At 36.2% G+C, this 24,333-nt stretch overlaps 1 protein-coding gene across 1 annotated transcript in view; it reads right to left on the bottom strand.

The window, feature by feature from the left end:
* Window positions 1-24,115, bottom strand: part of LOC138307188 (retinoblastoma-associated protein-like) — a 41,014-nt gene extending 16,899 nt beyond the window's left edge. Inside the window, exons 1-19 of the mRNA XM_069247821.1 lie at window positions 23,916-24,115; window positions 21,948-22,104; window positions 20,990-21,045; window positions 20,464-20,559; window positions 19,715-19,846; window positions 18,989-19,024; window positions 18,106-18,191; window positions 17,132-17,198; window positions 16,513-16,600; window positions 14,383-14,559; window positions 11,991-12,105; window positions 11,490-11,641; window positions 11,298-11,348; window positions 9,519-9,610; window positions 8,749-8,888; window positions 8,340-8,404; window positions 8,146-8,223; window positions 3,636-3,740; window positions 241-357 (exon numbers count right to left, since the gene is read on the bottom strand). Coding sequence (XP_069103922.1) covers window positions 241-357; window positions 3,636-3,740; window positions 8,146-8,223; window positions 8,340-8,404; window positions 8,749-8,888; window positions 9,519-9,610; window positions 11,298-11,348; window positions 11,490-11,641; window positions 11,991-12,105; window positions 14,383-14,559; window positions 16,513-16,600; window positions 17,132-17,198; window positions 18,106-18,191; window positions 18,989-19,024; window positions 19,715-19,846; window positions 20,464-20,559; window positions 20,990-21,045; window positions 21,948-22,104; window positions 23,916-23,962 — 1,857 coding nt within the window. The 5' untranslated portion in view covers window positions 23,963-24,115. The remainder of the gene's footprint in view (window positions 1-240; window positions 358-3,635; window positions 3,741-8,145; window positions 8,224-8,339; window positions 8,405-8,748; window positions 8,889-9,518; window positions 9,611-11,297; window positions 11,349-11,489; window positions 11,642-11,990; window positions 12,106-14,382; window positions 14,560-16,512; window positions 16,601-17,131; window positions 17,199-18,105; window positions 18,192-18,988; window positions 19,025-19,714; window positions 19,847-20,463; window positions 20,560-20,989; window positions 21,046-21,947; window positions 22,105-23,915) is intronic.
* Between the last annotated feature and the right edge of the window lie 218 nt (window positions 24,116-24,333).

The following is a 24,333-nucleotide window of genomic DNA, read 5'->3' as shown; positions in this document are numbered from 1 at the left end:
TAATTACAATAGCATTCAGATAATTGAGAATGAACAGCTAAATACAATTGACACTTGATAATTCCCACACTTTCGTATCCAGCCTAAACTGTCCCTCTTGTGAATTTTCAAAACTGTCGGATTCTGTTTATTTTGTCAATCATCAAATTCGTTCCTTGATATTTCCATCCAGATTGTGAGTTTTTCGATCCATCAAATTATCGCAGGTCAACTGTAAATAATTAAGGAATTTTTACTTACTGTTTGCCTTGAAACAAACTGGAGGATGAAAGACTTCATGTTGTGCATAAATACTTTATTGTAGAAGCCGATGATCGAGTCGGATCTGTCGCCTTCTATCAGAGCACTTTTGTAGACCTGTAGAACACCAATTGGAAATATCAGTACGGGATGTATATAAACGTCTTTTTGCAATATGAATCCTATTCGAAATACTAGCTCATCAAAGTTTTTGTTACTTTGTTACAAGTATTCAACCTAAAATAAACTTTCTAGTATCATGTATAGATTATTCAGGCAATGGTTAATGACCAGCCCTGGATAAGGGGTGAAAAACGGCCAATTATCAAACGAAATGTTAATTGGGTTATAATTCCTGTATATGAAGTGAACAGGGACTTTTCTAGGTCCATTTTTTTCCATATATAGGAGTGATTTTGCAATTACTATATGGAAAACAGCACTGCAATAGCTTCACTATGGCAGACTAGTTATAATAGTATTGTATTCTGAATACTACTAAATTTCAGTCGATAAAACTGGTTGCCATTGTGCAGTTTTGATGAAGAGTTACTTCGCTTACCTTCTATCATCAGTAGTAATTCAAACATACTAATAATCGAAATCACCAAACAGCAGAGTAAATCATTCGTGTTGTTTTTAATCGAAAAAGCTATTACAATTTACAATGACAGTTAACCTGTTGTTGTGAACTTGGTAGGTAAACGAGAGGTACATACGTGTTGTTGTGAATGAGGTAGGTAACCAAGAGGTATGTACATGTTGTTGTGAATGAGGTAGGTAACCAAGAGGTATGTACATGTTGTTGTGAATGAGGTAGGTAACCAAGAGGTATGTACGTGTTGTTGTGAATGAGGTAGGTAACCAAGAGGTATGTACATGTTGTTGTGAATGAGGTAGGTAACCAAGAGGTATGTACATGTTGTTGTGAATGTGATAGGTAACCAAGAGGTACATACGTGTTGTTGTGAATGAGGTAGGTAACCAAGAGGTATGTAAGTGTTGTTGTGAATGAGGTAGGTAACCAAGAGGTATGTAAGTGTTGTTGTGAATGAGGTAGGTAACCAAGAGGTATGTACATGTTGTTGTGAATGTAATAGGTAACCAAGAGGTACATACGTGTTGTTGTGAATGAGGTAGGTAACCAAGAGGTATGTACGTGTTGTTGTGAATGAGGTAGGTAACCAAGAGGTATGTATGTGTTGTTGTGAATGAGGTAGGTAACCAAGAGGTATGTACATGTTGTTGTGAATGAGGTAGGTAACTAAGAGGTATGTAAGTGTTGTTGTGAATGAGGTAGGTAACCAAGAGGTATGTACATGTTGTTGTGAATGTAATAGGTAACCAAGAGGTACATACGTGTTGTGTTGTTGTGAATGAGGTAGGTAACCAAGAGGTATGTATGTGTTGTTGTGAATGAGGTAGGTAACCAAGAGGTATGTACGTGTTGTTGTGAATGAGGTAGGTAACCAAGAGGTATGTACATGTTGTTGTGAATGAGGTAGGTAACCAAGAGGTATGTATGTGTTGTTGTGAATGAGGTAGGTAACCAAGAGGTATGTAAGTGTTGTTGTGAATGAGGTATGTAACCAAGAGGTATGTACATGTTGTTGTGAATGAGGCAGGTAACCAAGAGGTACATAGTGTTGTTGTGAATGTGGTAGGTAACCAAGAGGTATGTATGTGTTGTTGTGAATGAGGTAGGTAACCAAGAGGTATGTAAGTGTTGTTGTGAATGTGATAGGTAACCAAGAGGTATGTAAATGTTGTTGTGAATGAGGTAGGTAACCAAGAGGTATGTAAATGTTGTTGTGAATGAGGTAGGTAACCAAGAGGTATGTACATGTTGTTGTGAATGAGGTAGGTAACCAAGAGGTATGTACGTGTTGTTGTGAATGAGGTAGGTAACCAAGAGGTATGTACGTGTTGTTGTGAATGAGGTAGGTAACCAAGAGGTATGTAAGTGTTGTTGTGAATGAGGTAGGTAACCAAGAGGTATGTACGTGTTGTTGTGAATGAGGTAGGTAACCAAGAGGTATGTATGTGTTGTTGTGAATGAGGTAGGTAACCAAGAGGTATGTGTGTGTTTGTTGTGAATGAGGTAGGTAACCAAGAGGTACGTACGTGTTGTTGTGAATGAGGTAGTTAACCAAGATGTACGAACGTGTTGTTGTGAATGAGGTAGTTAACCAAGATGTACGAACATGTTGTTGTGAATGAGGTAGGTAACCAAGAGGTACATACGTGTTGTTGTGAATGAGGTAGGTAACCAAGAGGTATGTACGTGTTGTTGTGAATGAGGTAGGTAACCAAGAGGTATGTACGTGTTGTTGTGAATGAGGTAGGTAACCAAGAGGTATGTAAATGTTGTTGTGAATGAGGTAGGTAACCAAGAGGTATGTAAATGTTGTGAATGAGGCAGGTAACCAAGAGGTATGTAAATGTTGTTGTGAACGTGGTAGGTAACCAAGAGGTACGTAAGTGTTGTTGTGAATGAGGTAGGTAACCAAGAGGTCTGTACATGTTGTTTTGAATGAGGTAGGTAACAAAGAGGTATGTAAATGTTGTTGTGAATGAGGCAAGTAACCAAGAGGTACATAATTGTTGTTGTGAATGAGGTAGGTAACCAAGAGGTATGTACGTGTTGTTGTGAATGAGGTAGGTAACCAAGAGGTCTGTAGATGTTGTTTTGAATGAGGTAGGTAACCAAGAGGTATGTAAATGTTGTTGTGAATGAGGCAGGTAATCAAGAGGTACATAATTGTTGTTGTGAATGAGGTAGGTAACCAAGAGGTATGTACATGTTGTTGTGAACGTGGTAGGTAACCAAGAGGTACATAGTGTTGTTGTGAATGAGGTTGGTAACCAAGAGGTCTGTACATGTTGTTTTGAATGAGGTAGGTAACCAAGAGGTATGTAAATGTTGTTGTGAATGAGGCAGGTAACCAAGAGGTACATAATTGTTGTTGTGAATGAGGTAGGTAACCAAGAGGTATGTACGTGTTGTTGTGAATGAGGTAGATAACCAAGAGGTATGTGTGTGTTGTTGTGAATGAGGTAGGTAACCAAGAGGTATGTACGTGTTGTTGTGAATGAGGTAGGTAACCAAGAGGTCTGTACATGTTGTTTTGAATGAGGTAGGTAACCAAGAGGTATGTAAATGTTGTTGTGAATGAGGTAGGTAACCAAGAGGTACATAATTGTTGTGAACGTGGTAGGTAACCAAGAGGTATTACATGTTGTTGTGAACGTGGTAGGTAACCAAGAGGTACATAGTGTTGTTGTGAATGAGGTTGGTAACCAAGAGGTATGTACATGTTGTTGTGAATGAGGTAGGTAACCAAGAGGTACATACATGTTGTTGTGAATGAGGCAGGTAACCAAGAGGTACATACGTGTTGTTGTGAATGAGGTAGGTCTTTGTAGGTCTGGACGATGGTCTTGAACTTGATTTCCTGTTCCATAACTTTACAGATGCCATAGAGGGAGCACAACATGATCTGAAACAAAATGAGAGGTAAGCCTTGGACATACCAGTGTGTAGTATTACTGACACACTTTTAAAACATATTAAAATAATTCAGTCTTTTTACATATGCAGAATTATCTCTCTTGTGAGACAATATCGATTGTGATGTTATTTTTACCCAGACTCCATACACGGCAGGGAATATAATAGTACGAGAGTAAGCTCGCACCAAAAATATGGCATCACTGTGGATATCTGCTAAGGAGAATAACTATGCTCATTACCATGCAATGTGCAAAACTGAGCACGCAAAAATTTAGGAATTTATTTACAGGGATTCTTTGTCGTAATTACCTTTGTAACCTTTGAAAGCATCATTTATATGACAGCCTTGTATCTTAATCCATGATTTTGATCAATTCTACTCCAACAAAAGGCCCAGAGGGCCTGTATCGCTCACCTGGTTTTTTTTTTTGTAATTATCACAAAGACTCTTACAATTAGAAACAAGAGATCCCAGAGGGATCTTGGCGCCCACCAAAGAATGATCTATATCTGACAAAGGAAAGATGGATCTTTTCTCTACTTTTAAACTTTTCAAACATACTACATATAAAATTTGAGACAGATCGCTTCAGTACCTTTTGAGAAATAGCGGTAACAAACTTAAACTTTCAAAATCCAAGATGACTCCTTGGCAGCCATCTTGTTGATCAATCGATCCCAAATCACAATATGCACAACTAGGGCCCTAGGGGAACCTACATGTGAAATTTGGGAAAGATTCATTCAATACTTTCTGAGAAATAGCGATAACAATCTTTGAATATAGAAATCCAAGATGGCTGCCTGGCAGCAATTTTGTTGACCAATCGGTCCCAAATCACAATATGCACAACTAGGGCCCTAGGGGAACCTACATATGAATTTTGAGACAGATCCCTTCAGTACTTTCTGAGAAATAGCGATAACAAACTTTGAATAACAAAATCCAAGATGGCTGCCTGGCGGCCATCTTGTTTACCAATCGGTCCCAAAATGCAATATACACAACCAGAGCCCTAGGGGAACCTACATATGAAATTTGAGACAGATCCCTTCAGTACAATCTGAGAAATAGCCATAACAAACTTTAACTATCAAAATCCAAGATGGCGGCCTGGCGGCCATCTTGTTCACCGTTTGGTCCAAAAATGCAATATGCACAACAAGGGCCCTAGGGGAACCTACATATTAAATTTGAGAAAGATCCCTTCAGCACTTTATGAGAAATGCGGATATCAAACCTTAACTATCAAAATCCAAGATGGCCGTCTGGCAGCCATCTTGTTTTTCCTTTAAGCCTCAAAATCTGTATGGCACAAATAGGGACCAAGGGTAACCTCCATGTGAAGTTTGAACAAAATCCCTACTGTAGTTCTCAAGAAATATCGATAACAAACTTCAACTGCCAAAATCAAAGATGGCTGCCTGGCGGCCATCTTGTTTTTCCGATCAGCCTCAAAATCTGTATGGCACAAATAGGGACCAAGGGTAACCTCCATGTGAAGTTTGAACAAAATCCCTACTGTAGTTCTCAAGAAATATCGATAACAAACTTCAACTGCCAAAATCAAAGATGGCTGCCTGGCGGCCATCTTGTTTTTCCGATCAGCCTCAAAATCTGTATGGCACAAATAGGGACCAAGGGTAACCTCCATTTGAAGTTTGAACAAAATTCCTTGAGTAGTTCTCAAGAAATATCGATAACAAACTTCAACTGTCGAAATCAAAGATGGCTGCCTGGCGGCCATCTTGTTTTTCCGATCAGCCTCAAAATCTGTATGGCACAAATAGGGACCAAGGGTAACCTCCATTTGAAGTTTGAACAAAATTCCTTGAGTAGTTCTCAAGAAATATCGATAACAAACTTCAACTGTCGAAATCAAAGATGGCTGCCTGGCGGCAATCTTGTTTTTCCGATCAGCCTCAAAATCTGTATGGCACAAATAGGGACCAAGGGTAACCTCCATGTGAAGTTTGAACAAAATCCCAACTGTAGTTCTCAAGAAATATCGATAACAAACTTCAACTGCCAAAATCAAAGATGGCTGCCTGGCGGCCATCTTGTTTTTCCGATCAGCCTCAAAATCTGTATGGCACAAATAGGGACCAAGGGTAACCTCCAAATGAAGTTTGAAAACAAAATTCCTTGAGTAGTTCTCAAGAAATATCGATAACAAACTTCAACTGCCAAAATCAAAGATGGCTGCCTGGCGGCCATCTTGTTTTTCCGATCGGCCTCAAAATCTGTATGGCACAACTAGGGACCAAGGGTAACCTCCATGTGAAGTTTGAACAAAATCCCTACTGTAGTTCTCAAGAAATATCGATAACAAACTTCAACTGCCAAAATCAAAGATGGCTGCCTGGCGGCCATCTTGTTTTTCCGATCAGCCTCAAAATCTGTATGGCACAACTAGGGACCAAGGGTAACCTCCATGTGAAGTTTGAACAAAATCCCTACTGTAATTCTCAAGAAATATCGATTATAAACTTCAACTGCCAAAATCAAAGATGGCTGCCTGTTGGCCATCTTGTTTTTCCGATCAGCCTCAAAATCTGTATGGCACAACTAGGGACCAAGGGTAACTCCCATTTGAAGTTTGAACAAAATTCCTTGAGTAGTTCTCAAGAAATATCGATAACAAACTTCAACTGCCAAAATCAAAGATGGCTGCCTGGCGGCCATCTTGTTTTTCCGATCAGCCTCAAAATCTGTATGGCACAAACATGGACCAAGGGGACCCTCCATGTGAAGTTTGAACAAAATCCCTGCAGCAGTTTTTAAGAAATAGTGATAACAAGCATTGTTTACGGACGGACGACGGACGGCGGACCACGGACGCAGGGCGATTTGAATAGCCCACCATCTGATGATGGTGGGCTAAAAATAGCAAAATTGACTCCAAAATTTGTTTAATTATTTAACTATATAATGATGCTATAGATACCATACAAATATGCTATCCAATACAAAGGTTCAGAGAGGAAGTAATTTGTATGAAAATAGTAGCCTAATTGACCTTTTTGGCCCCGCGTCTAAGGCCCCAGGGAGTCAGCCCTATACTGTGTACAATTTCAAATCCCCATCCTATAAGGATGCTACCATTGCATTATGAATGCTCTTCCATGTTTGGTTACAGAGAAGAAGTCATGTAATTGATAACAGCCAAATTGCTCCCTTTTGACCCAGCCCCTGAGAGGATCAGTCCCATCATTTGTACAATTTTGAATCCTCACCCTATAAGGATGCTACCATTGCATTATGGGTGCTATCCCATGCTTAGTTTCAGAGAAGAAGTCGTTTATATGGAAATAGCAAAACTGATCACTTTTGACCCCGCCCCTTAGGCCCCTGGGGGGGGTCAGCCCCATCATTTGCACAATTTTGAATCCCCACCTTAAAAGGATGCTACCATTGCATTATGAGAGTAATCCCATGTTTAGTTGCAGAGCAGAAGTCGTTTATACGGAAATAGTCATATTGACCACTTTTGACCCCGCCCCTCAGGCCCCTGGGGGGGGGGTCAGCCCTATCATTTGCAAAATTTGGAATCCCAACCCTATAACAATCGAGGCATGATTCACACGGCTCAAAAATGGGCTCGATATAAATTCAAAATTTCAAGTTGTGTTTACACTAACCTTTCATATCCTGAATGAATTATCCCAAATTGTGTTAAATCCAAAATTCAAAACGTCACTATTGCACTGTTATACCGAACTTAGACATTTCTTTACCCCCACCACTTTTTGTAAGTCTACCCGGTCGCCATTTTTACTCAATTGTTACAAATTACGGAATGGTGAGGGAAAATGAAAATATCATTATCTACAAAATATCTTGCAGTATTTCTACTACGATGCATTAATTTATTCAAATATTTCAAGAATCAATCAGAACTGATAAAAAATACTTGTTTCCATGCATATAAACAATTAACCTTGGTTACCACTGTTAATATTATCTTTCCACTGGATACACCGTACTATAACTTGATAAATCGGAAGTGACGAAAATTTGAATAGGGTTTAACCTAGATTATACAGCGATGCACATAATGGCTATGGGTGACCTATAAAATATGTGATCATTCCATGGATTTATATTTTGTCATTCCAGTTAACAGAGTTCATGGATAACTACTGATTCACGCTATACATGTTTTTTGACATTCTGGTAAGTTTTCACTCGTAATTAAGCGTTAAACTTATGCCCTAATTCGAGGGCTTAACTTGCAAAGACTCATATAGGGGTCGGGCATTAGATCTCGATATTGCACATCAGAAGTTTCTCAATATGGAGATTTAATATTATTGGATTAGGTATTTTCATGAATTCGGATGGCCACACGAACCCATGTGAATATCAGCAATTATACAGTAGAACTGACCTGATCAAGATGTCTGTTCTTTAGAAGGTCTGGCTTCCTGGTGATGCAGTATTCAAAGCATGTCCAAATCTTATGTTGCTGTAAGAAATAATCATAATGATTTAGAAGAACATTTGAACATGAGGAACGCTGACATGACAAACTGTTCACAAGTTAGAAACAGAACCTGATAGAGTGATTTCATAACTACTTACCAGGTCTCTGGGCACATTCAATAAATTACAGATCTGTTGGAGTCTGTGGAAGCCAAGGCGAGAAACTGAAAATTATAATACACAAGTTAATACCACAGTTTAACAAGCAGAAATTTCAGGAGCCAGAACACACACTTACAGGGAATACATGGTTATAATGTAGTTAACGTTTCTATAAGATATCTAATTATATTTAAAGAACTATGCTTATAATGAAGTGATTTTGTTGGTCCCCAGAGATTCGTTATAACTGTACTTTACTGTACATACAAACTTTATGTCAGATACCCGTTATTGCCTCGCATATAACATCTATGACCCTAACATGAAGTTCTAATGACCTAATTGTTTAAGACAGAGAGATAATGCCAGAATGAACAACACAAAACTGAAGTACAGCACTTGTTACCTTTGTTGAGGAAGATTTGTAAAGACTGTGAGCGTCTCGGTTTGTCAGGGCTGCCTTGTGTAACAGGAGCGGTCCTTAAGACGGATCCAGCTGGACTTACTCCTCGGCTCCTCAGCGGTGGACGCATCGGCGACAGGTAACTAAATAATGATCATCAGAGATAAGTAACGATCATCAGAGATAAGTAACGATCATCAGAGATAAGTAACGATCATCAGAGATAAGTAACGATCATCAGAGATAAGTAACGATCATCAGAGATAAGTAACGATCATCAGAGATAAGTAATGATCATCAGAGATAAGTAACGATCATCAGAGATAAGTAACGATCATCAGAGATAAGTAACGATCATCAGAGATAAGTAACGATCATCAGAGATAAGTAACGATCATCAGAGATAAGTAATGATCATCAGAGATAAGTAACGATCATCAGAGATAAGTAACGATCATCAGAGATAAGTAACGATCATCAGAGATAAGTAACGATCATCAGAGATAAGTAATGATCATCAGAGATAAGTAACGATCATCAGAAATAAGTTAAGATCATCACAGAAAATTAACTTCAGTTAAGATCATGCACACCTGCAATTTTGAAATTTTTTTGCATCTTTCCTTTATACAATAAATTGAAAATTTCTTTTAAAGGAAGCAATCATTAAATACAACTCATAGCAAAGTATTATTATAAGATAATTATTTTAATAATTGCAATGTTTGTGGAAATTTTGAGAAATGTATGAATCATCATAATAGCAGCCTTACAGGTCAGCACTAGATGGTGTTATCTCGTGGCAAGCATTTTCTGGAGGCGAGGCTGGAATACTGTCATACAGCAGATCAAACAGTGGTGATCCCTGGAAACAACATATGAAAATACTGATTGTACTGAACAAAATAACGCTATCTATAGACAATGTGACATCAAAGTACTGATGGTACTGATGCAAAGATTGTGTACTGTATACTACATGACATACAATTACTGAAAGTACTGATGACATCAAATTACTGAAGGTACTGAGGCACACATTGTCTACTGTATACAACATGACATCTGAAGGTACTGAGGCACACATTGTCTACTGTATACAACATGACATCTGAAGGTACTGAGGCACACATTGTCTACTGTATACAACATGACATCAAATTACTGAAGGTACTGAGGCACACATTGTCTACTGTATACAACATGACATCTGAAGGTACTGAGGCACACATTGTCTACTGTATACAACATGACATCTGAAGGTACTGAGGCACACATTGTCTACTGTATACAACATGACATCAAATTACTGAAGGTACTGAGGCACACATTGTCTACTGTATACAACATGACATCTGAAGGTACTGAGGCACACATTGTCTACTGTATACAACATGACATCTGAAGGTACTGAGGCACACACTGTCTACCGTATACAACATGACATCTGAAGGTACTGAGGCACACACTGTCTACTGTATACAACATGACATCAAATTACTGAAGGTACTGATGCACACATTGTCTATTGCATACAACATGATATCAAAGTACTGATGGTACTGAGGCACACATTGTCTACTGTATACAACATGACATCAAATTACTGAAGGTACTGAGGCACACATTGTCTACTGTATACAACATGACATCTGAAGGTACTGAGGCACACATTGTCTACTGTATACTACATGTAATCAAATTACTGAAGGTACAGAGACACACATTGTCTACTGTATACAACATGACATCAAAGTACTGATGGTACTGAGGCACACATTGTCTAATGTATATTACATGTCATCAAATTACTGATGGTACTCAGGCACACAATGTCTATTGTATTCAACATGACATCGAAGTACTGAAGGTACTGAGGCACACACTGTCTACTGTATACAACATGACATCAAATTACTGAAGGTAATGAGACACAAAGTGTCTACTGTGTACAACATGACATCAAAGTACTGATGTTACTGATGCACACATTGTCTATTGTATATAACATGACATCAAATTTTGAAGGTACTGAGGCACACATTGTCTACTGTATACAACATGACATCAAATTACTGAAGGTAATGAGGTACACATTGTCTACTGTATACTACATGTCATCTGAAGGTACTGAGGCACACATTGTCTACTGTATACAACATGACATCAAATTACTGAAGGTACTGAGACACACATTGTCTACTCTATACAACATGACATCAAATTACTGAAGGTACTGAGACACACATTGTCTACTCTATACATGACATCAAATTTCTGAAGGTACTGAGACACAAATTCCTTCCTTAATCTATACATTTTATGTTATTATTTTATTCAATTAGTTCAATATGTCTTGATTTCTAAATGAAAATTTCAGCGACATCGCTGACCGAGCCAACCTGTATAGATAATGTTTTTTCTATCCTTTATCCAGTCTCTATGGTAATCAGATTGTTTACAAAAAGATTTTATTACTGTTCCATGTGTCATTTCCCTATTCTGTTTCATCTTAAGCATTCATAATCATATGAAGTAATACTTTCATTTACCTCTTCCCATGCCAAGCTCTCCAGTATCTGAACCTCAATGCACTGCAGGTGCTGAAATAGTAACAATAAATTCATTATCATTTTTATTTTGCCATTGATTGCAAAAGCAGTTACATAATTAAGAAGAACCTAAATGTGTCTTTAATGGTCAACGAGTTAAATTAAGTTGATATTATTATTATCATAATTCACCTTCACTATCTCCTTTGTTAATATGGGTTCTGCTTTGATGAAACTATCCAAAACTTTGTAGAAATCATAAGAATGGATTTCAAAGACCTCCAGGATCCAGGGAAAGGCAAACTTGGAATCTCCAGCACCGATAGCTTTGGTCACAGTGTTCCCTGATAACAAGAAAACAATTAGTCATGTCATACCCGACAATTCCGTCCCCAGTTGAGACCGAAAGACATAAACAAATGCTTCTAAAGATGGTGACTTTGGTAGACAAAAACATCTTCTTTTTTTGTGGCTTAATATGACATCACCTTATGGGCTACCCTTCCTTTACACGCATACCTATTATCAGTACCAAAGCAGTAGAGAAATCTTAAAATGTGTTTTTTCAAGATTGGACCATGTCTGGATCACTTGTCTGGTAGAACTTTAAAGTTTAAAATGTGAAAAGTTTATTATGCATGGCACACAACAACAGACAAAGCTTGATAGTCATAGGTTAACCCAATTACTTACAAGACACACCATATGTCATGAGGACAATTTCCACAGAACAGGCAATCAGTGATTTATGGAGAGTCTCAATGTTCAGCAGCGTACTGAAGTCAGTTTTTGACAGTCTTTCTTTCTCCTGAAGCAGTAAATGATGGAAATATTTATTGTCATTTTGCTATCAGAATTGTCTTAAAACTTTTGGTATATTCTGACGAGCATTTAGTGTTTCCCACAGGAAAAAAAAGGGCATGGTGCTGGGTTTTGAAAAGGGCACCTTGACCGCAATAATAACGATCAGAGGGGCACAAAGGTTATATCGACAACTTCCAATACAAGGGGAAATCTTTAAAACTGTCTTGTTGTTTATTTAATTCTGGTTCAACTTAATATCATTTAAATGCTTTAAACTCTCTGTATTGCTAAGTAATATCAGGACATCTATTAAATTATTCTGAGTGAAAAAAATGATTTTGAAAATTGTAATCTGCAGATCATATGATCATGACTATAATTGATTCACAATAAAGATCTAAATTTCATTTATATTAATTAAAAGAATGGGGAAATTCAAAATGTATTCCTTTATTTCAATCCAGTCACCTTTATTTTAATATATATCTTTATTTGAATATTAAAAATACTGTATTGATTTGAATAAGATAACATGTTTCATAATAATGGACAATTAATTAAAACAATGTTCTAAATTTACAAGCACTAAATTAAGAAAATACAGATAAGTGTTAGAGTAGTATGCAAAATATTTCAAATTAATCTGATAGAGAAAAAAGTTGATTTCTTTTTAATTTGATTTATTTTAATTACTTTGCTATTAATAATTTTATTATTATTAAGATATCTTTTCTAAAAATAAATTCACACCGAAATTCTAAAAAAATAATACCGTTTTCATTTTTAAAAACGTGAATATTAGTAAAATCCTGAAATTCAATACCTCCGGATCTACTATTACAATACACCCAAAATGGCGGCCATTACGATTGCAAATCTTGTGACATCCATCCGATATAGATAGGCCTATTTAACATTAAAAACGTGAGTAAATCATTTACAGTTGTAAGCAGTATTTGTTTTTGAAGTAATGCTCACTAGCTGTAGTCATAAAACTTATTGAAAGGCCAGCTGATTGTTTTCTAGGCTGCCGGTCGGCTGCTTGACTTCAGCTTACGTAATACACAGACCTGAAAGTGACACCACAAGCCAAGGTGGAAATAGCCCAAGGCTGCTAATTAGGGTCACTGGGGTGTTGGTCAGGGGGTCAGGGAGTGGTCACACTTCTTTTGTTTACTTAATTATCAAGCCACTACCTGGTATTTTGGTAGTTTAGTAGAAGTGTACTGGGGACAAACAGGGCACGGCGTTATGTCATAGGGGCATGGCGTCAGGTAAAAAGGGCACGGCGCGGCGCCATGCTAATCGGGGCTGTGGTATATTCTGACGAGCATTCTTTTTCTCTAAACGACAGGGAGGAAACAATGTTCTCAGGATTCAAAATGGTTAATTTGAACACAATTAACCCTGTTTATGAAAATCAAAATCTTGGGTCTCTTGGGTGGGTGGTTTTTATGGACATATTTGACTGTAAATATGTCCTCTTTCACAAAGAATTTGCCCTTTTGATAGTCCTATTCTATATTTGCATATTGCAGAGTTATCTGCCTTTGCGGATAGGTATTGATTGCGATGTCATGTGTTTATGAACGGTACACCATACTTTTTGGAGTAAAATATGTGAATTGTGCTCACAAAATAATGACGTAACAATCGATACCTACCCGAAAGGGAGCTTACTCTGTAATATGCAAAGAGGGAATATCACAGAAGCATGCCACGAAGACAACAAGTAACAAACCACAACCAGTCACATTATACCGACATTAGGCAAACCAGTCGTCCCACTTCTTTAAGGCTGAGCGCTAAGCAGTAGACTTTTATAGACTTAAACAGGGAAGGAGAAAATGTAGCAGTCAGACCGAGATTCAAACCCGGGACCTTCCAAATACTAGCCGAGTGCTACTCAACTGAGTTACATGGTTACCATTGATCGACCCTGTCTAATACCGCTACACTCTTCCCTCCTTTCTCGAAGTCGAAGGAGAAAATATAGCGGTCAGACCGGGATTCGAACCCGAGACCATTCGAACACTAGCCGAGTGCTCTACCGAATGAGCGACATGGTTACTGATGATCGAACCTGTCCAATCCTGCTACAAGACTACAGTATAATTGCAAATTACAGAGTTATCTGCCCTTACAGAAAAATCTTGGAGATTCACTAGTCTAACCCTCAGCAAGCCTCGGGTTAGACAGTCATCAATCTCCTCCTTAGATAGAGATTTCTCTGTCCGACCCTCAAGATCCTGTTAGTCTTTCATTTTTATTATATAAATACCGTCTGCAGCATGGCCTCCAGTACTCTGTAATAAAGACTCTTGGCCAGGGTGAATCTCTGCTCAGCCACGGTTCGCTGATTTGAGCTCGTCAGATTTACGAATTGTTTTATAAATACTTCCTCCATACACACAACCCGTTCTGATATGTCTTTGCCTGGATTTGGTCCTGAGCATTTCTGTAAATCAAAACATTCTGTGAACTGAAAATACATCTTTGTGGAAAATACATGTTTTGCAAAACATTTCAAAGTGAATGATTTATTTTTATGAATTCATTCTTTCCTACAAAAATTCATTAACTCCTTTGAACATTTTCAACAAATCACCACTTAAACTTAATAACTAAAAAGGACACCTGATCTTCGTCAAGAATTTCTTGTTTTAATTATTATCCTCTCAATCATTATTAAAACATTCACCCCTGAAATTTCATAATGCACTGGTCTAGTTGTTGATTAAGAAGTGTCTAAATATGTCTACAGGGGAGAACAAGTTAAACCTGAAACACTCTATCTTAAGAAATCAGAAGAAATAAATTTTATTTTTGCATATAATACAAATGATCTGTTCTGGCGGAAAGATACTGATTTGGTTGTTTTCCTTGAAGAATATTACATTTTACTCACACAGACATGATCTAATCAGGGTTTGCGTTTACGCCCTTCCCATATACTTTTAAAAACCTAGAAAATCAAAAGGACCCCCTGGTAATTAGGGATGGGTATCGCGAAAAATTTTGTATCGCGATATATCACGATACATCATAAGTGTATTATGATACGTATCATGATATTTTGGTATTATTTTTGTACAATAAGAATTGCATGTTTTTTTCTGTCAATCACCTAAAAATAGTATGAAATAAATGTTTTGTCAATATATCACTTTTATTCTTGTTTTTATCTATGCGAGATAATGTCTGTGTTATTTCCGCTCGATGTTTTGCAAACACTTACTACTGGACGGGACTCAGTAGCTGGCTGATGGCGACGCAAGTGAGTCGTCAGGGTCGTTGTTCCGCCACTACATTTAACGATTGCCGTATACAATCGACATCAAGCAATGTTTTCCTCGCTATTTCTTTCCCCTTTACGTACTATAAGGCCAAAAAGCTGCCATACAACCGCTTTTGCTTGGGATTTTTTATGAGGTTATCATTCGAGCCTATGAAGGCCGCCATTTTGAAACGTTACTAAGCACAAGATCAATCATAATCTACATATAATAACATCCCAAAAATCCATCTTAACCTATACATTTGTCTGAAATGTTGTTAAAATATATATTTTAGTTTTAATTTTTATTCAAATTCTCATTTTAAAAATATTTCCCGTCAAAAATGAAATTTTCACGGAAATATACGGAAAATCCCCGAATGATTCCGAGTGAACCGATACGACTAAATCGTACCGCGATACGTATCGTTTTCAAAATGAACCTGGATATATCGGTATACCGATAATACCGCGCACCCCCTGGTAATCCATTAGGGGACCCCATTTTATATGACGAGGAACCCATTTATGCAACATCGAGCGTAAACCCTGGTAATTCTGTAAACCAACTTTCTTTAGCATGTGATTTACTTTTTAAGAATTTTGCAATCCAAGTTAATTCGTGAAAGTTTATCTCCGTGAATTAACATTTATATAAATGATTCTGATAGGAATTTCCAGATAATGTCAGTGTTTTTACTGCATATTTATTTGGGGCCGAATTTCTGCCAGATTCTCAATTGTATGTCTTGTCTAAATTTCCCAAATCAGTGATTCTGACACATATTTTGTGTTACGAAACAAAAAAATCTGGAAATTCCAATTTATAATTAGTATGTTCTTTCTTAGACTGGTTCTTAAGGAAACATAAATTGTTTATTCAAACTTTAAATAATTCCTTTGCCAAAATTTCCATCAACAGTTAAAATGTTTCCCAATTTCCTACTTAATCGCTCAAAAATTCCCAATTTTCACCAGGTGGCAAATTACCCAAAATACTCAGGAGAAAACGCTGAATGTTTTGAAATGGAAATCGTGAAATTTAGTAGCTACGAAAGAAAGTTGATTCACATTAATCAATGCTTTCCTGTATGTTAAGACAGAAATGATCATCATAATCTGTTCAGTATTTACCTCGTAAAATTCTTTTAATTTGACACTTGGTTCGTCCTGAGCAGAACTTAGAATGTTCTTCAGCTGTTGGACTGTGTTTAAAGCAGCCCTGTAACAAATGTGAGAAATATGCATTAAGTATCTTAAAAGTTAGTTTTTTCTAGATCAATAAAGTAAACTTCATAATTTATACAGTAAAACACGGCTATAACGAACATCTGAGGAGCAACAGAATTACTTTGTAATAAGTATAGTTTGTTAAATAAAATTTAATAGGAACTTCAAAGAGGAATTAGTTTTGTAGCATGTTTGTATTGATATAAACATGTTTTACTGTAACGAACATCTTGGAGCAACAGAGTTACTTTGTAATAAGTATAGTTTGTTAAATGTGAATTTAATAGGAACTTCGAAGAGGAATTAGTTTTGTAGCATGTTTGCTTTTATATAAACATGTTTTACCGGAGGAATTAGTTTTGTAGCATGTTTGTATTGATATAAACATGTTTTACTGTAACGAACATCTGAGGAGCAACAGAATTACTTTGTTATAAGTATAGTTTGTTAAATAACATTTAATAGGAACTTCAAAGAGGAATTAGTTTTGTAGCATGTTTGTATTGATATAAACATGTTTTACTGTACCTCAAGGCAACAGACCAGTATGTAGAACGCATCGACTATCTGTTCCTCAGTCAGTAAAACACCTGTTCGTTAGAATGTCACGTCAGTTACACATACAAAACTTCAATGATGTCATTAGAATGTCACACCAATTATGCAGATCAAACTTCAATAATTTTGTTAAAAACATAATTTATGATACTTATGATTTTTTGAAAAAGCACTATCTGATTGAAATACACAGAATCCTTATAACCACTTCGTTCAATATAGGATCTGACAATATCCCATATGGGGTCACATTCGGATGACCTTTTACCACGTGTACTCCAGATCAAATACATGTTCTACACATTTCTACATAAATTGTTAACACCATGCCGTCCCAGTAAGCATATACATTTAGCTTTGTTTTGCACTTTGGGTGAGATGACTAAGTACACAAAAATAATTCGGACAGCTGTTTCAAACTAGTTTGTCCCCAGCCAAGATTCTGGCAGTGCCAATTTGATTGGCCATTTCCAAAGTAGTTCATCACAACTGCATCTGTAAATGTCACAGTTGTTAAAATGCAGAATTTACACACAAAAAATCTACACAATAAGCATTAGCATGATAAATTCCAAAAGATTTCAGGATATTCTATTGCCTGTTACAAAATGAAAACAAAAACAATTTGATTGGCCATTTCCAAAGGTCATCCTGACATGACCCCTAATGGGATATTTTCAGATCCTCATATCAAACGTAGTGATAATAAGGATCTGTATTTTAATCAAATTGGAAAAAGCACGGCTTACATTATGAATATTTCTTGCTGCAGCAAAATGGAAAAAACATTTAGAAGTATATTTTTTTTTTGACAAATATACTATTGGTTAAATTATTTTCTAATTTTTCAGTGTAAACAAAATGAGGATTTTTTGGCATCCTGGGGTCAGGAATACATTGAAATAAATCATGTTTTTACCTACGTTTATATTGACTTACTTTTAGCATGAATGAAGAGCGTCCAACACAGTCGTTTTCTGACTTCCACGCCTTCTCTCAGGGGAATAGGTATAGATGCTGTCTCCCTACAACACAGATGTTTTACTATACTTGGGTTTCACATCATGGTGGCCCAATCACCTACATGTGGATGGTGATACCAATTGTATCCCAGTTACTTTATTCAACCACAATCAAACACATTTATCATATTATTCAACCACGATACAAATTGTATCACATTTACCGTATTCAACCAGGATACAGATTGTATCACATTTACCGTATTCAATCACGATACAAATTGTATTACATTTACCTTATTCAACCACGATACAAATTGTATCACATTTACCGTATTCAACCAGGATACAGATTGTATCACATTTACTTATTCAACCACAATACAAATTGTATCACATTTACCATATTCAACCAGAATACAGATTGTATCACATTTACTGTATTCAACCACGATACAAATTGTATCACATTTACCTTATTCAACCACGATACAAATTGTATTACATTTACCTTATTCAACCAGGATACAGATTGTATCACATTTACCGTATTCAATCACGATACAAATTGTATTACATTTACCTTATTCAACCACGATACAAATTGTATTACATTTACCTTATTCAACCACGATACAAATTGTATCAAATTTACCATATTCAATGACCATCACGTTTTTGTATCCAACCACGATACAAATTTCATTCTATTTACAATATTCAACCAGGATACAAATTATTACAATGTATTAATTTCTTTTGGGTTTTCTGAAAATGAAATAAGAAAAATTCAAAATTTTACTTTCAATTTCAACTAAACCTGATCAAAAGAATCGGTGTGTCTTTTCTCCTATACTTACTCTTTCTGGTCTTCATTAAAGACATTTTCACAAAGTCTGAAAATCAAAATAAGTTTTCTGTCACTGATACAATCAATTCAACAAGGACCATACACCTGGTCATTTTTGCGGAAATCATTTTTTTTTTTTTTTTTTTGTGTATACTGCTTTTTTAACAAGCAGTAAAAGTTGGTGACATTTTGGTCCAACAATATATAGTGTCCTAAAACTACCTAGAAGCTCAGAAATTAAGTTTCAGTCAATCATAGAATATCAAGTAGTTTAAGGATGAATATGAAGAAATCTACAACCAAAATGATGAAAATCATGTCAAAGGCGAAAATTTGTCAACCAAAACTAGTTTTTTAGCTTCATAAGAGAATTTTTTTCATTCTAGTGGGAAAGTCATTCCTTGAGGGAAAAGTACCCATAAATGGTATCTCAATATAATAACAAATGATTGGGTTACATAGGCCACGATAGCCAGGTCGCAAAAAATTAAAACCATGATAATTTAATTATTCCTTTTTATAATCTAATAGCTAAAATAGTATAATATTTTACCTGCATTAACAACCAGATATATGTTAGTTTAAAGAGAATTTTTCCAGCATTATCAACATTACAAATATGACTTTGCACAGAATTATTGATGAACCATTGCGGAGACAATACAGTATTTTTTATCTTTAATACTCGACAAACTAATGAGCCAGTGCCAAGAGGATGCAATATTTCTTATCTTACTTGTTAAACCGATGAGCAAGCGCCGAGACAATGCAGTATTTTTTCTCCAGAAATTTCAGATGATACTTGACTGCTTCACTTAGACTGATCACATCTCTTATCTGATGCATCTTTCTGAAGAGAGTCTGCACTCTGCGGTAAAGATAAGCATCATTAAATTCTGTAATATTTTGATAATCCAATCCCATAAATGTTTCCTAAACAAAGTGGCAAATGTTGTTAACTAACTTTTTTTCGCAGCTATTAATTTTCACAATTTTCCAATTCAAATCAAATTTGTGAAGATTAACATTCGCAAATTTTAAGTGAATGAAAATACCTGTCAATAGAAATGCTGTAGATATTTATTCGTGGAGACAAACCTTTGCAAAAATAAGTGGATCGCGAAATTTGCGAAAATAAATCGCAAGCAAAATAAAGTTTGTTTACTGACTGTACACTCAGGTTTAGGAATACAGTATACAATACATCAACTGTGTATTATATTCCCAAACCCGAGTTGTGTATAAAATACATCAACTGTGAAGAAGACCACAGATTACATGACGCTGGGGTCTCACGTTTCCCCCTGGGGAGGGTGTCAAATTTACTATAGTTCATATAGGGAAAACACATTTATGAGCATTTTTTGCTCAATTTTCATTGGAAACGAGTCAAACTTTGTAGGACTTAAAAATTCACATTTTGCTGCACACAAATCGAAGTGCTGTAAATAGAAACAAGAGGCCCCGAGGGCCTGTATTGCTCACCTGACTTGTGTCCTAACCAGGATGTCGGTGACTGTTACAGCAGGCTGTTCTAAAGATCCACACTGCAGCTGTGGATCAAAAGGCCCATAGGGCATTCTGAAAAGTAAACCAAACATTTTATAAGAAATATAAAAAAACAACATGTAGGTACACAAGATACATCTTTAAGAGAAATACAAAGTTTGTTCAAGGCGATGCACTATGATTTCTAGATGAAAAACCTCAAAAAAAATGGTTAATATTGACACACTTTTTGCATTTACAAAATGTATGAAATGCATGCTTAAAGATTTGCATCCAAATAGTAACACAAACACCCATGAATCAAAACTCAGCTGTACTAAATATTCAAAATCCAATTATTTTAACACTAAGTCGCATACTTCAAAAGTTGACAAATAGGGTACAAATCATATATAATTTTGGAATCAAACAAAGATGAAGACTACTCTAAATGCAATTCCTGGGAGTGTAGAATGCAACAGGGAAAACAAAATCAGGAAGATACAGTCTGAATCATTTTTACCTGGCGTCAACCACAGCTATGTAAACTGCACAGGCCAACATCTCCATTTTGGGGATCTGCAATAAGTAGATATATATATATATATTATTGTTAATTACATCACAAAATACAGTGAAACCTGTCATAGCGACCACCTGTGTATTAAGACCACTTACTATGGGTCTCAAATGGTCATTTATAACACAATTTGACCAGCTGTGTTAGACCACTTGGCAATAACTTTTATAAACAGGTTTGACTCCAAACATAACTTTGTTTTTCTGATTTTTGTGGTCCTCAGAATCGCTAACGTCATAAACACCTGTTTTTGTGTAATTACACAAAAAAAAACTCGCAAAAAATAAAGTGGTATACAGTTTTAATCTACAAGTTAAATATAGAGCTGGCTTAAGCAGAATGTAGCCCAGGTAATAGAAGATCTTAAATGAGTGGCTATGTATCAGATATGAAATTTATCAAACAAGTTCAAAAATTTGGAATTCCACGAGCCTTTAGGCAAGTTGCATATCAAATTATAACAAGTTTGATAAATTTTATATCACATAGTCACAAAGATTCTATTTATCACATAACTTTTATTAATAGAAATGTAAGTAAAGTCTCTATATAAAACAGTATGGGACAAAGAAGTAATTCCCAATTTATTCCTATATATACAATAATACATATACATAGAAAATCCTGTTGATATTACTTCTTTGACCCTTATATAAAGCAGTAGAAATCCGGCTTGGATCTGATGTTTCTGCTAGTGCATATATGTACTGTGACAATCATGCAACGTCATATAAAGATTATGACGTCAAAACTGCATGTGACGTCATAATAGTGTTATTACACAAGTACATGTGTCTTACATTATTTATGACATGGCCGTATGACATGGTTGGAAGGGCTAATTAGTTATGTGATAAGTGTATACATAGTGTTCCCTATTATATGAAATGCCGTTGTTAACCTGTAAAGTATCTCCCTGATTCTTGAGAAGATGCAGCATGTTGTAGGCCCGCTGTTGTACATCGTCAGTCATATCAAGGTCACTGCACAGCTTCTCTAGGTCTGGGTCAGACTTATCAATCTCCATTGTATCTACTGCAGATACACCGTTGGATACGCTGAAAAAATAAAATCATAGCTATACATGAATCACTCTAGGTTTTTGGGGGAATTATACTACATTCTTCATTAATATGGGGAAAAGTTTGATGACTTTTGGGGAAACAATTAGGGCTGAGACGATTAGTAATTTTTGTATTCGATTATTTGGTCACATGTAATCGATTACTAATCGATTAATCACTTGAATTGAAGGCAACTATATTGTCTCACTCGATTATTAACAATTAGTTTCATTAATCTAATTGCCTCCGATTATTCGACATATCGTTTCAGCCCTAGGAACAATAAATCTACCCAGTTTGGAGACTGCAACAGATTTAAAGTATTAAAGATGGAATATCTATGTAATGTACTGTGATACATGTATATATGAATACATTTACAATAGTGCTAGAACGGGTAACCGGATAACCAGTTCAACCAATCGGTTTCAGCTTGTATCTGGTTAGCATTTTAGCTATCTGATAACCGCCATATACATTTCGTATGGCAAAAATACTCCTCAAAGTAATGAATTTCCTGTACCAACGATCATCTCCACCTATAGTATAAAGTATACATGCTTTCAGAAGCACAATTTTGTAATGAAATTAAAAGTGTTACGACAACAGTGTTGTTATCGGAAACTGGGTAGTCACTAAAATGCTTATAGGTGTCACTTGGCTTCTATGCAAACGTTCCAGTGAGCGTGTTGTGCACAAGCTTTGCCGTGTGCAAAAGAAACCATGTGCAGGAAGTAGGCCTTCTTTGATATTTAAAGTGTTTACACCGATTTCAATTCACCGTCATGGTTTTATTAAAAACGAACAAAATAAATCTAATTCAAAGTAATGATTCTTTGTGTTAAATAAGTGTTTCCTTAAAGATATGATCAATTGTTATGGAATCCAGACAAAGTATGACTAATTTTTAATTCATGGCATTGATGTGCGACTGAACCGTTACTTTAAAACATCTACAAAATTGTATGGTTATCCGCTTATGGTTCGGTTAATCCGATCCGATTAACCTGGTTGGCATTTTTACTAACTGTTCCAGCACTAATTTACAACAATGCTGATATACAGTGCTGAATCACAAAAATGAGCGATGCATGGATTCAGAACAATTCACCTATTACGGCCACTCAAAATTACTTCTGGGGGATTTGAGATCTAGACCAACCATGCTATATATCTGTAACGTTTACGAGTTTTTTCTGGGATGAAATGTGGTGTGATAAACGACTTGAAAACATGGATACAGTTCCAAACTTTATTAATCCACAATGAATCCAAAGTACATACAGTTGACAAGTTAGAGGTTAAGACCGATACCAAACGGTGTCGGCTTATTCCAGGTTTTCGAGTACTACTGCGCTCTGGCCCTAAACCAGACAGGGCCAGAGTATCTCGGGCTACCCTGCTAGATTATATGTGTTTTTAATATAAAGAATGTATTTTGTCAAGCTCATGTGAAAAGATTTTATCGATTACAGATTAGTTGACGTTGGCGGTTTAACGATTTTATGCTCAGCAGTAAATTTGTCCGATCACTGTCTTAGAACCATAAATAGGGGTCATCGGGTTCAATGATGTTTACCAAAACATTACGTCATAACTTTTTGCGTTAAGAAAAATTGATTTGCAGCAAGTGAAAACTAATTGAGGATTTAACAAATTTCACACTGCAAATTAAAGTTTGTCATTAACTGTAAACACAACCGATAGCCAAACCTTTTTTGACAACAATACATACGAAAGAAATCAGCAATTTAATCCTTACGTCCCGTTGTGGGTCTAATCGCGGAGGGGGAGGTTGCACTCACATGCTTTGCTTTGTCTCATCACAGTGTCCGTTCGGTTCTGAAGCCATGTCGTTGCCCTTCAAATGTAGTGTTTGTAGTTCTTACTCCAATGTAGTGCTCCGCTCACAACAAAAGCGCCCTGTTTACATTTTTTCTTGTTTTTGTTGCCTCACAAACAAAAACTTTCCTATGATATTTCTACAAGAAAAAACCCGCGAAACTTCGGTGCGAATACCTAGATGGAATTTGATTGGTCAATCAATGTTGTCATTTCTCCCATGCAAAGGGACATAACTACGGTCGAATTAGCAGACGAATTTAGATAGGAATAACTCCTTCGTTGCAATATCGTATAATAATATATTAAAGATGCTCCTCTGCCGACAGAGCATAAATGATGTCCATCATTTGAACAATAATTGGTGTTTAATCGTGTATA

The sequence above is a fragment of the Argopecten irradians genome, chromosome 14 (genome assembly GCF_041381155.1).
Source record: "Argopecten irradians isolate NY chromosome 14, Ai_NY, whole genome shotgun sequence".
NCBI classification, from domain to species: domain Eukaryota; kingdom Metazoa; phylum Mollusca; class Bivalvia; order Pectinida; family Pectinidae; genus Argopecten; species Argopecten irradians.
Note: the sequence above shows the minus strand (reverse complement) of the source record. Positions and strands in the feature narration are given on the sequence as shown.